Genomic DNA, 12776 nt, shown 5'->3' with positions numbered 1-12776 from the left:
CACCTGGACGCCTGGAGCCACGGAGCGGTGCTGTGTGCCTGGCACCTGGACGCCTGGAACCACGGAACGGTGCTGCGTGCCTGGCACCTGGATGCCTGGAGCCACTCCCCCGTTTAAAGGTTTGAAAGCAGGAAAAGCAACCTATGGCTAAGAAGAGACCAAAAATAATTCTAGAAAGATGAAATACAGGAAAAGGAGAAATGGGCCAGGCAGCCTGGGACACTGGCCTGGCTGACTGCTGCAGCGTGGCCAGGAGTTCTAGGGGCGGGTGTGAGGAGGGGATGGCTATTAGGGTTCCACATAGGTACACCCCGGGGCCTGCACCCCCACACCTCCCTCCTCAGAATCAGGGCCGGAAAGCAGCTCCGCCCCATGACCAGTGGGGCCAAGGAGGGACCCCAGCCACAGAGAGGACAGGGAAGGGGCCTGTTGGTGCTGGTCAGTGAAGGTGGCAGAGACATCCCCAGCAGCAAGCCAGGCCCTGGGAGCTGTGTCACCAAGCCCAGCCATAGACAGGCCTTGCCTCGGGCCCTCAGCTGTGTCCCCACAGAGCCAGGCCTGCTGCGGCAGGAGCTCACAGAGCGTGATTCTACAGGCCTGGATCTCACCTGTTCTCCCAGGCCTGGCTAGCCCAACATCTACCTCTCATGGTTGCCATTTAATGTCCTTTTTCTATATTCAACCTTCAAAATATCCCTATGAGGCAGGGAACTGTGTTTGCTTTTTAATTCCCATTTTACAAATAAAACACCCAGGCTTAGAGAGGGCCCTAGAATGAGTCAGCAGTGGAAGCAGGACTTAAGCAGAGAAAGTCTGACTTCCCAACCTGTCCTCTGCTTCTTCCTGGAGATCCTAGATTGCAGGTAACAAGAATCCCCACAAGTGAGCCTGGAGCAGAGCCAGGGGAACGAGGCTCTGCTCTCTGCCCACCGCTAAGGAGCTGCTGGTTCACGGGTTAACGCTCTCCGCCAGGCCTGCCCCTACAATTCTGCAAGCATTTAGTCCACTGTGGGAAAGAGAAAGTGAGACGTGAGCAGATCTTTAAAAATTCTGCAGCAAGGCCCATGAAAGAGGAAGGGCCTGGGAAGCTCCCCACCCCCAGTGAGGTGGAGGCTGGGGGTGGAGGCTGGAGGGGAGACTGGAGGGGAGGCTGGAGGGGAGGATGGAGGCAGCTTCTGCAGAAGCGGAATCTTCAAGAAAAAATCATTGGCAACATCAGTCCATTTCTACGTTCTATTCTGTGGGTCTTTACTAAACACCTCCCATCTACAAAGGCTCCTGGACACCGGGATACATGCAGCAACATGCTCGGCTTTCCAGGAAGCAGCCTTAGATGAGCAGAAAAGGGAAATATAACCCAGGGTGTGAACCACCGCGTCCACGTCCCGGAGGCTGCGCCCAGGGCGCGGGGGACTTGAGGAAGGCAGCGCCGGGTGGGCCCCCTGGTGCAGCCCTGCTTTGTGGGCAGAACAGTAAAGAGTTGGGAGGTCAGTTGGATGGGACGGGGCAGGGCAGCACACTCAAGTGGGAGTGCCAGGGGCATTCACTGAAAGGCAGAGAAGATCATGAACCTGGGGAAGCTGCAAGCACACAGCAGAGGTGGCACGTGTGGGAAGAGCCCATCACGAAGGCTGTCTAGGACGGCGCCCCCGGCCTTTTGGCACAAGAGTCCAGTTTCATGAAAGATAATTTTTCCACGGAGAAAGGGTGGGATGGTTTCTGGATGAAACCAGTCCACCTCGGATCATCAGACATTCGATTCTCATAAGGAGCAGCCCCCTAGATCCTCCACAGGCACAGCTCACAGTAGGATGTGCGCTCCTGTGAGGACTGGATGCGTTCCTGAGCTGCTGATGGGCAGGAAGCGGAGCTCAGGTGAGAAGGCTCCCTGGCTAGCCCACTGCTCACCTCCCATTGTGCAGCTGGGTTCCTAACAGGGCATGGCCCGGGGTGGGGACCCCTGCTCTAGGAGATAACCCTAGCATTGGCAGCTGCTCTCAGAGAAGCTGCTGGAAGCTCTCCTTGAGGGTGAGGAGCAGCCACAGCTGAGTCCCTGGGGCCATTTCTCAACTGTGGGACAGAATGGATGGGACCCAGGCTGAGGCCCAGGGACTGCACTGAGGGAGAAGCACAGGCCTGGACTGAAGTGCTGACAGAAGGTTGGGGTCTCAGGTGCACACAGAGGAGGCCACTCACCTGCGAGGATGGCGAGGAGGAGGAGGCGGGTCTTTGTGGCCCTCCCTGTCTCCCCACCTGCAGCTCCTGGCCCTTCAATTACCATTCACAAACACAAGGCAAGTGGAAACGGCCAGGGAGGTTCAGAGAGCAGAAGATGGGAGCTTCTCCCTGCATTTCTGAGGGTCACAGTGAGCAGGGCTGGGCCACATGCGCCGTAGACCAACCAGGAGACACCCTCATCCCATGGCTCAGCCTCAGGACCTCTCTGCAGGAGCCCCTCACCCCAGCCCTCCCCTCAGCTCAGCCCAGGGTGGCAGCTGCACTCAGCGTCTTCTTTTAACTTGGTCCAGCAAAATCCTATGGCAGGCATCTCTTGGGGCTCAGCCAGCATCTTCCAGGTCCTGGGTGCACTCACACTCACCCTGGGCCTCCACAAATTGCATTCCGATATTTTATTCTTTCAGAAGCCGTCACCAGGCACCTGTTCTATCTCCAGCGCCATCCCCTCATGGGAATACAGAGCAGTGAACAAAAAAGTGCATTTTAATTCTTGCCCTCAAGAATATACTTTCTTCTCATTAAACTTTACAGTCAATTCACTACTTTATTCTCATTTCACAAGTGAGCAAGCAGGAATGTGTAAGTCTCTCCTAGCCAGCTCCACGTCCTGTGTGTGTTTGCGCATGAGGGGTGGTGCAGTGTGAGGTCGATGGGCCTCCTGGCTTCACAAAGGACTTGCCGGATGTAGCCACCTGACTGCAGAGTCTACCTGAATGCAGGTCCAAGGCGCAGGCACACCTGCAGGAAACCCTGTACCACAGCCTCCGTGCGTCCAGCCGCAGGAAGGGGAAAGTGACCTTAAAATCCAAGCATCATGTTTTAGGAGAGCATTAAGAGATCTGTGGAGAACTTATTACTTCACAAATGAAAATCTTCAGCCCGCCATCAGAAGTGGATTTACGGAGAAGCTAGGGAAGCAGAAGTGTCGGCACCCCTCCAGCTGGACTTGCAGGGCGTCCTGCTGGGATCTGTTGGGGAGGAAGGAGGGGGCCCAGGAGGGGTGCCCCAGAGTGGGGACCACTGCCAGGCCCCATCAGGGAGGCCTGAAGAGGAGTCTATTTCCTCAGGAAACAGAGGAGTTTATTCACTCCCCACGCTAAAGAGAGCTTGAAGAGCACAGGGATATCCTATGAAAACACAGCAGACAAGGTTGGAGCCCCATCAGAAAGCAGCAGACAAGGTTGGAGCCCCATCAGAAAGCATCAGTGCCAACATCTAGCACCGAATGAGTGAACAAGGAAAAACAGCAAAGGGAACCACGAGCCGGGGCTCTCTCAGGGACTGTCAGATTCCTGGGGTTGCAGCTGGGGTGAGTAGAAGAAGCCAGGGCGCCACCGCGCCCACCCCGCCATGCCACCTGGCTGCCAGAGGCCTCTCTGTCCCTGGGGCTTCCCCAGCAAATACTGGGGATCGTCTTAGATGTTCCAGGGCTGCAAAACAAACACCACACCTCAGGCAGCTTACAAACCAGAAATGTATTCCTTTAAGTTCTGGAGACGGGAATTCCAGGACAGGGCTCCAGCAGGTTCGGTTTCTGGTGAGGGCTGCGCCTTCTCACTCTGTCCTCACACAGGAGAAGGGGTGAAGGAGCTCTCTGGGTCCCTGTTTTGAGGGCCCAGATCCCGTCACGTGGGCTCCTTATCCAGGGCTTCGTCGCCTCCCACAAGCCCCTCCTCCTCACACTGTCATGGTAGGGGTCAGGATTTCCGTGCACGGATTTTCAGGGGACACAGTCAGGCAACAGCAATGATTTTTTAGAATTTTATGAATGTTCTAATATAGTTGTGAGGTGCAAACAGCACATAAATAATCACAAACCTGTGGTGTGGATGAAGTATAGTGAAAATGTTTTCACACGTCACCTGCACTAGTACAGAGTGTTTCTAGATGTATCCCTAACACGTCATCACGCCACTCATGGACAGGGTCCACTAACACTTAATATACAGGTGAGAGGGATATTACATACATACAGAGCATAAACATGTATGTCATATACACACATGAAACATTATAGGCCAGGCACGGTGGCTCACGCCTGTAATCCCAGCACTTTGGGAGGCCAAGGTGGGCAGATCACCTGAGGTCAGGAGTTCGAGACCAGCCTGGCTAACATGGCGAAACCCTGTCTCTACTAAAAATACAAAAATTAGCCAGGCGTGGTGGCAGATGCCTGTAATCCCAGCTTCTCGCAAGGCTGAGGCAGGAGAATCACTGCAACCTGGGAGGCAGAGGCTGCAGTGAAGGCCCCACTGCACTCCAGCCTGGTCAACAAAGCGAGCCCCGTCTCAACGACAGCAACAACGTTATATGCAGAAGTTTTTCACCTCCCCGTAGTTAAGGCCAGATGGCCCCCGGCCTTTAGCACAGTGAGGCCCCGGTTGACCCTGGGCTGGGCATGTCCAGGAGCCCCTGGGAGGGAGGGAAGGCTCCCCCTGACGCCGAGGAGTTGTGAGGAAACTGGGACACAGACTGCAGGGAAGAGGCTCCGCACACAGGACACGCCATCTTCAGCACACACCCAGAAGGACAGACAGAAAAGGAGGCAGAGGCCCCTCCCTGCCCCAGAGTTCGCCAGCCACGTCTGCCACATGCACTGTGAAGCGCTGGGGCCGACAAACCAGCAGCTGAGAAAAGTGAAGAGACACCAGAAGTTTGAAAACAGAATGAAGAGCTGGTGATATTAGAAAACTGGCTAAAATGTGGGGTGAGATAAGGGTGTTGCCTCCTGTGTTCTCATCTGAGGCTGGGGAAGCAGGAGCACCGCAGGTGACTTGCCGAGAGAGAGAGCAACTGAACTTGGGGGTGAGTTCCTTCTGCTCTCTCTACTTTTGTATATTTGAAATTGACTTTTAAACCCACCCTTTCTATAGGCTTGATGCTTTCCATAATGAAGAAGATTCTTAAGCAATACTGTCCCTCTAAAATTTCCAAAAAGCTCTAAAAGTTCTGCGATGCAGGGCAAGTTTCCTCCCGTCTCAGCGCCCCAGCTCCCAGGACCTCCACGAGAGGCAGCCCCAGCCGAGTGCCCATGATTGGTGCACAGCACGTGCATGAGTGCACGGACACACACACGCACACACACACGCACCCATGTGTGCGTACCTGGTCATACTGTACGCGTCGGTCTTTTTGCTTTTTCTCAATCTCAGACAGCCTTTGCTGGCAACCGACCTAATAAAATAATGCTCTTCTATGCCTTGCTTACCACCGCTTCCCTGCCGGGCTGGGGGCATCAGACAGTTGACTAATAGCCATCCCATGTCTCGTCCACAGCTTGTCAGGATGCCCAAGAGCCACGTCAGCGATGAAGAAGGCAAAGCTTTCTGGAGAGCAGATGCTGACCATCAAACAGCGAGCCAGCAACGGTGAGCACCCCAGCCTTGGGGCACACACGTTCAGGAATGCCCAGTGGGCACGGCCACACCGGCTCTGTGTCCTTTAACCATTACAGCTCACTTTTCTTAGAAAGCAGAGGCGGGGATGATGCTGGCCCTGTCATCCATAAAGCTAAGCAACTTGAGAAGAAAACAGCCTTTCTCAAAACCATCTCCCTGCTTCACGGAGTTCGCTACTCACCAGCATCACAAGCCCAAGTGCTGCGGGTCTCTCCCACTCCCTGGAGCCTCAGGGCGCCCACATTTCTGCCTCTGTCCCTCAGGCTCTCATCTTGGGTTTCTCCACCCAAGAGCAGCTTTGGGGCCCCCAGGCCACAGATGACAAGGACGGCATCCCTCCCCTCTTGCCCTCACTCTTGCATGTCTGGTGCCTGATTTTCTTGATTCCACCTGCAAATCTGGTTTGTTCTGAGGGTCTCTCTTGCCACCAACTGACACAGGTGTGTAAAGAATTCTGCAGAGGAGGCTGGGCGCGGTGGCTCACGCCTGTAATCCAAGCACTTTGGAGGCCAAGGCGGGTGGATCACCTGAGGTTGGGAGTTCAAGACCAGCCTGACCAACATGGTGAAACCCCATCTTTAAAAAAATAAATAAATAAAATTTAAAAAAAAAAAGAATTCTGCAGAGGAAAACGGGCCTCTGGAGGAGCAGGAGAGAGGAGGGCCACTAAGGCCTTAGAAATAGCCACAGTTCCCCTCATGATCTAGGGACTCTGTTTGCGAGTTCACCTCCCTGCTGAAATTCCTTTGTAGTCACAGGCAATGATCTCGGTGCTTGTGTAGTTACTCCTGTGTGTTCACAGAGCAGGGGACACTCAGGTTTCCCATGGCAGGTTCCCAACAGACGTGGGACAAGGCAAGACTCAGCCCTCTTATCTCAGACTAAATCAGAGTCCTTCCCGTGGTCTATTTAGTGCCCTGTGTTATGTATTTTGCCCTTTTGGTCGATGACTTTGCTGTGTAGCCCGCCCCCAGATGAACAGCCGAAGTGTCTGGTGAGTGCAGGGGGCTGTGATGTGCCTACAGGGAAACCACGTGTGTTAGCCAGGCTCCCTGCAGACAGGAGTCACCATTGTGAGCGGTGGCTGGCAGATCAATGTTAAGGAATCCACATTATCTATTAAATAAGTTGTCTTTAAATGGGAGCACACACAAAACAGGCGTATGAGTCCACCTCACACTGCTGTGAAGAAATACCCAAGACTGAGTAATTTATAAAGGAAAGAGGATTGATTGACTCACAGTTCCACATGGCTAGGAGGTCGCAGGATACCTACAATCATGGCGGAAGGGGAAGCAAACACGTCCTTCTTCACAAGGCAGCAGGAGAGAGAAGTGCAGAGTGAAGTGAGAGAAGCCCTAATAAAACCACCAGTCAGAGACTGAGCCACACCCGAGCAGCTCCCAAGCATGCAGACATGAAGCCCCTAGCTGCAGCCAGGGGAGTCTCCTCTCATCTGACTGTGATTGGTCCTGAGAGCAGCATGAGCGAAGCCTGAACGTCCCAGGGTCTGAAGGGTTCCCTCTCCCAGCAGCAAGCACTACCTATTCCTCAACATTCCTATTACCGCTGCACACAAGGGACACACCAACTTGGAGGGATAAAGATGAGCAGTTTCTCTATAAACTAGAGGAACCAACAACTGGGCTTCATCCCATCGTTCACCAGAAGAGTCATCAGCTTCCTGACATGTGTCCTCAGAGGCTGGGGCCCCTGGAGCCAGCGGCCTGTCTCTTAGGCCAGGCCTGGCAGTTTCTGCCTTCCAGCATACCCTGACCAGCTTCACACTCTCTCCCATGGCTGCAGTCCCAAGCAGTGTAAGGTCCCCCAGTGTGGACCCCACTTTTGAGACATCAGGATAGATAGCCAATGTTCGCTTCCCAGTTACTGTGGAGTAGTGTTCCTTGCCAGAAAGAAAACACTGCCTGAGCTCCATCTACATGCCGGGTGGTTTTCAAAATACTTAGCAGGCGTTTCACCCCCAAAAAACCCTGGATTCGAGCAGAAATCCTTAAATAAATCAATCTGAGTCCACGTCCCTTTGTTTCCCATTCATGAAGGAAGTGCAGCTAGGTTATGGAGGCCAGTTCAAATCAGAAAAGAAAAGAGGACATGGAGAGGAGACCTGCCGATCCTGGAGGAGGGCCATTCACACCTGGGCTGGTCCCCCCGGGCAGCTGTGGGCAGATCCCTCAGCTGACCGTCTTCGTCATCGGTGGGCCTGAGTCGGCCTTTAGGGCACTAGACATTCCTGTTACTGACGAACAGAAGGGGTTCATTCAGAAAAACAAGTGATAACTCAGAGGGATAAAGATGAGCAGCTGGTCTGTGACTATGAACTAGAAGAACCAACAACTGGGCTTTATCATGGGAAAGCAGCCGCTACACGGACATCCCAGGGTCACTGCCCACCCTCTGGGCCCAGCTCCTGCTGCTGGGCAGCCTTCAGCCAGGTCCCTGCCTTTCACCCAGGTTGCTGGACCCGCCGTTCCTGTAGTGCTAAGTTTTAGGACAAAAACAGGTCCCCCTGCTGCAGATCTTAATGCATGCCTGTCCATCCGTGGGTGACAAAGACAAGCTGCAGGGCACTGGGAGAGCAGGTGGTGGAAGGGGGTCCCGCCCAGGTCTTCCTAAGTCCAAGCGTGTGCTGAGTCTGTGCGGCCAATTCCCGGCATATTCTCAGCGAACCAAGGTGGTTCTTAGTGATGCCCAGAGCGCAGCTGTGTGCTCAGCCATCATTTCTGTCTGTGCAGTGAGTCCAGGCAAGGCCAGGGGACCTTTCTGCTGCTCTTCAGGGGACCGAGGCACAGCATGCAGTGCCACTGCCATGATGCCATTCTTCACATCCGAGGCTCTGTGTTCCTGCTGCCCTTGCTACGGCTGTGGAAAAGCCAATCCTTCTCTTTTTCCTTTCTTTCGTTTTTTTTGGGTAGGGTCTCACTCTCACCCAGGCTGGAGAGCAGTGGCACGATCTTGGCTTACTGCAGTCTCCGCCTCCTGGGCTCAAGCAATCCTCCCACTCCAGCCTCCTGAGTAGCTGGAGCTACAGATGTGCACCACCACACCCAGCCAATTTTCGTATTTTTGGTAGAGATGGGGTTTCACCACGTTGCCCAGGCCATGCTCAAACTCCTGAGGTGAAGCAATTTGCCTACCTCTGCCTCCCAAAGTGCTAGGATTACAGGCATGTGCCACCATGCCTGGCCTTAAATATGTTAAGAGAGACAAGGTCTCACTATGTTGCCCAGGCTGGTCTTGAACTCCTGAGCTCAAGCATCTGCCCACCTCGACTTCCCAAAGTGCAGGAATTACAGGCATGCACCACCATGCCCAGCCTTCTTTTCTTTCCTATCCTGAGTGAAGCCTTTCCAGGGGTCACTCTTACACCTTCAGTGTAACAAGACTGCTCAGCAGCTTCCCTCCGTGTGAGGCCTGGACACTGTACGGGAAAGAGAAGTCACCGGGCCCCACTGCGAGGCACTGGCCTGGCCGACAAGGGCCTGGCACTGGATTTTAGCTCTTTCTCTTGAGCATTTGTCTGAAAGAGAAGCAGCTTTTCTACCTGTCCTTGAAGTTCCCTTCTGGCTCTGAAGTATTTTTCTTTCTTTCATTTTAAAGTTTAGGGACGAGCCTCCTCTCATGTCTTCCCCCGACAAGTGATATTATTTTCTTTATCTGTGGAGTGATCTCATCATGCGTGAGCACTCAGCCCAGCCAGAGCCTCCGGCGTGACTCTGTTAGTGAGTCTCCCTTCAGAACGCTTTTGCAGATGTTCGCTGGATGCCTCTTAGCGCCTTGGCACCTTGGCTGAAGCTGCACCATTAGTGACTTTTTGTGGGGGTGGGGCAGGGGCAGTCTTTAGGAAAGAAGGAAACAAGATCATGCTTTGTTCTTTCCTTTGACTAGCAAAGCAGAAAGCAAGCTAGGGAAAGGAGCTCTAGCCCTGAAAATGAGCCCACCCACCCAGAGGTCTCTCCCTGAGGGTCTTCACACCCACCCAGAGGTCTCCTCTCCCTGAGGGTCTTCACACCCACCAAGAGCTCCCTCTCCCAGAGGGTCTTCACACCCACCCAGAGGTCTCCTCTCTCTGAGGGGTCTTCACACCCACCCAGAGGTCTCCTCTCCCTGAGGGGTCTTCACACCTACCCAGAGCCCTCCTCTCCCTGAGGGGTCTTCACACCCACGCAGAACTCCCCACTTCCTGCGTGGGCTTCGTGCCCAGGCACATGTGTCTGGGGACTCACAGTATGTCCCAGGGATTTGGCTGTGGACAGTTCTACAAAATCAGGCCTTCCTCTTCCACAGCCCCTTGTCCTCCAGAATCTCGTGGGCCGAGAGAGTGACTGTGACCTTCCAGTTCTTTCCTGGCATTTCCCTGTCTCCTTCCTCTGCCTTACAAAGGACTGGCGTGCTGCACGGAGCTGCAGTGGGTGGCCCCAGGGCTCAGGAGTTCCCAGGCTCCCACGAGGGTCCACTGGTGACCACTTGGGCCTAAGGGGGTCCCCCAGGACAGAGCAGAGCTGTGGAAGTAATAGCCACACACCCATCACTCCCAGAACAAAACTAGAGATGAAAGGTTGTCATGGGACCCATGTCAAGACTTTTATTTGGATTTAAAATGACACTGACTTCAGTCAGAACAGCTGACCTGATCTGGCAGATCAATTAGATAACAAAGCCTGGTTTGCCTGTTAGTTTGATATTTCTCATAAATTCTTGAAACTAAACATCCTGACCTAAGGTTTTTGATAGAAATATGCTGAAAGCTAATCTGCCATAAGAATAGAGTAAAATATACGTGTATATGTTGAAAGCACTCTGCGAGATGAAGTCCTGGGACTGTGCTTGAGAAGAGTCCAGCGCGGCGGCTCTAGAGGCACAGAGTCACCTCGCCCCGGGTTCTGCAGCCTCCTTAATGCCTCCTGCAGCCTCCTAAAGGCATTTGGATGCTTGCAATCTCACAGAAGCTTGTGGAGAATGCTTCTTAAATGATACATTCATTCATGATTTAGTTGCTTTACAAATTGGGTTGTTTTTGCATTGGGTATTTTTATCCTGAAGTTATAACATTTTTTTTTCATTTCACTAAAAGCAGCACCTAAGGCCCAGTCCCACGAAGCCATCACTCTCTCTCACTCTCATCTTTCCAACGTCCCAGTAGAGAGGAGCCTCCGCCTCTGTTCCACTGATGTCAGCAGGGTTTCTGGGGTGCTCTCAGGTCTCAGCCTCTGGCTGATTGCACCCCTTCTACCCTTCTGTCTGCAGTGCTTGAAAACAGCATCTACCCACTGGAAGCCTCCTCGGAGGCCTGGGCTGAATGTGTTTTCCATTTGTTTTGAGTGAAGATCCATTGTGGTGCCGTCTGACCAATGAGAACAGCAATCTCAAATCCTGAATGTTTTAGGGGAATTGGGTTTGCAAAACGCCTGCCCTCCTTCTGTGTATGCCCAATTGTGTGAGGTCAAGTGGTCACAATAGAGAGGAATCTCCATCTCTTTGGCATTGGCAGTAGAGCGTTACCAGTAACCAGACACAGCTGGCCAGGGAAGCAGGCATCCAAATGCCCTTTGTAACTACGGGCACCAGGGCCCTGTGCCCAGGTATGCCAAGACAGGTCCATGTGGCCCCATGGACCTCAGCAGGGCGGCAGTCACACACCAGGGTCACTCAGATAGTCAGGTGCACACCTGGCCAAGGCCGTCATTCTGGCAGAGTTTACAAATTGGGAATTCTGCTAGTTAATACATGTTTTTTAATCATTCAGAATGAGATTTTTTATTCACTAAATGCCAAATATTCAGAGAGACCTTTCGTGGCCACCTCCCTCCAGCCAGCTCCCATGTCCCTCTCTCCCACACAGCTTCCTGTTGGTGGATGAGGAGCGGTCATCCTCGGCATTTCCCAGACTGCACTTGGGTTGCACGTCGGTTGCCCATTTTCCTACCCAGAACCTAAGCTGAGTGAGGGCAGGGGTGACCTGGGCTTGTTGGTGAATGTGCCTGCAGAGCCTGGCTGCAAGCCTGGGGTGTTTGTAGAATGACTGATGCAGAGAGCAGTTGAGAGAAAGAATGAAAGCAGGAGAAACAGACAGGCCAGGCTCAGCAAAGCAGCACCTAGGACCACATGGCTTCTGCCTCCCGTCCCAGGGACACACCTAAGACCCAGGGCAACTGTCCCAGGAGTGCAACGCTCCTTGCCGTGTGTCTCAGTTGATTGTTTCTTTTTGTGGAGGGCCTTAGGCAGGGAAGGGGCAGTGGTAGGGAATAGAAAGACAGAGAGATTGTGATTATTTTTTTCTTTCTAATTCAAGGGTATATTTTCCAAGCAAATTCAATTACAAATATAAAAGGAACAAAGAAAACTCCCAAAATTTTAACTCTAATATTTTTGTATATAATAGTTTTAACATACTCTACTATTCATTATTGCAGGTATAGAAAATGATGAAGAAATCAAACAATTAGATGAAGAAATCAAGGAGCTAAATGAATCCAATTCCCAGATGGAAGCCGATATGATTAAACTCAGAACTCAGGTAACAGTTTTTGAAGCCCTCAATTTTAGCTCTAGCATGCGCTATTACACGGCACGAAATCGGCTTTTAGGAGAGCTGCCACTGCCTCTTCTTTGCTCTTTTGTTTCCTTCGTTTTTCCACCTAATGATCTTGCTCTTCCGTGGACATCATTCCGTGGCAGTGTTCACTGTAACAGGGGCCATGGTCCACTAGCTTTCAGTCTGCCTGTGTGTTTGTGTTTTTTAATAAAGTGCATTTGTGAATAGGAATTTTCAGAGGATCCCTGTCCCTGCAAACAGTGAAGGCTTTCCCTCTGAGATACTTTAGGTCCTCGTGTTATTTAGTCTTACATGCATAGTGACAGCCTATGTTCGTACGTTCCCAGAATTTAAAACAAGCAGTGCCTGCCACTTAGGACTCCTGGGTGCCTGGGGTTTGAGGAAGTGGCCCCAGTGACTTGTAGCTGCAGAACCTGGGGCTGGGAAGAAAGCGGAGTGGCAACTGGCAGAGCCTCTATGGTCACCTAACCCCCTCCATGCCCATGGGCAGCCCACAAGCCCACAAAGTAAATGTCCTCAGCCTCATCTTACACACACAGCTTCTTTTTTTTTTTTTTTTTTTTTTT

General features: G+C 52.6%; 1 protein-coding gene across 11 annotated transcripts in view; it reads left to right on the top strand.

Moving 5' to 3' along the window:
- MYT1L (myelin transcription factor 1 like) overlaps window positions 1–12776 on the top strand; it is a 251956-nt gene that overhangs the window by 227626 nt on the left and 11554 nt on the right. For 6 of the 11 annotated variants that reach the window (XM_037733292.1, XM_037733290.1, XM_017514048.2 and 3 more), the window contains 2 exons: window positions 5515–5606; window positions 12068–12177. In XM_037733292.1, coding sequence (XP_037589220.1) covers window positions 5515–5606; window positions 12068–12177 — 202 coding nt within the window. The remainder of the gene's footprint in view (window positions 1–5514; window positions 5607–12067; window positions 12178–12776) is intronic. The other 5 variants (XM_037733293.1, XM_017514051.1, XM_017514050.1 and 2 more) reach the window with 1 other exon arrangement.

The sequence above is a fragment of the Cebus imitator genome, unplaced genomic scaffold (assembly GCF_001604975.1).
Source record: "Cebus imitator isolate Cc_AM_T3 unplaced genomic scaffold, Cebus_imitator-1.0 Scaffold512, whole genome shotgun sequence".
Classification (NCBI taxonomy): domain Eukaryota; kingdom Metazoa; phylum Chordata; class Mammalia; order Primates; family Cebidae; genus Cebus; species Cebus imitator.
The sequence above is the reverse complement of the archived record's forward strand: the minus strand, read 5'-3'. Positions and strand labels throughout refer to the sequence as shown.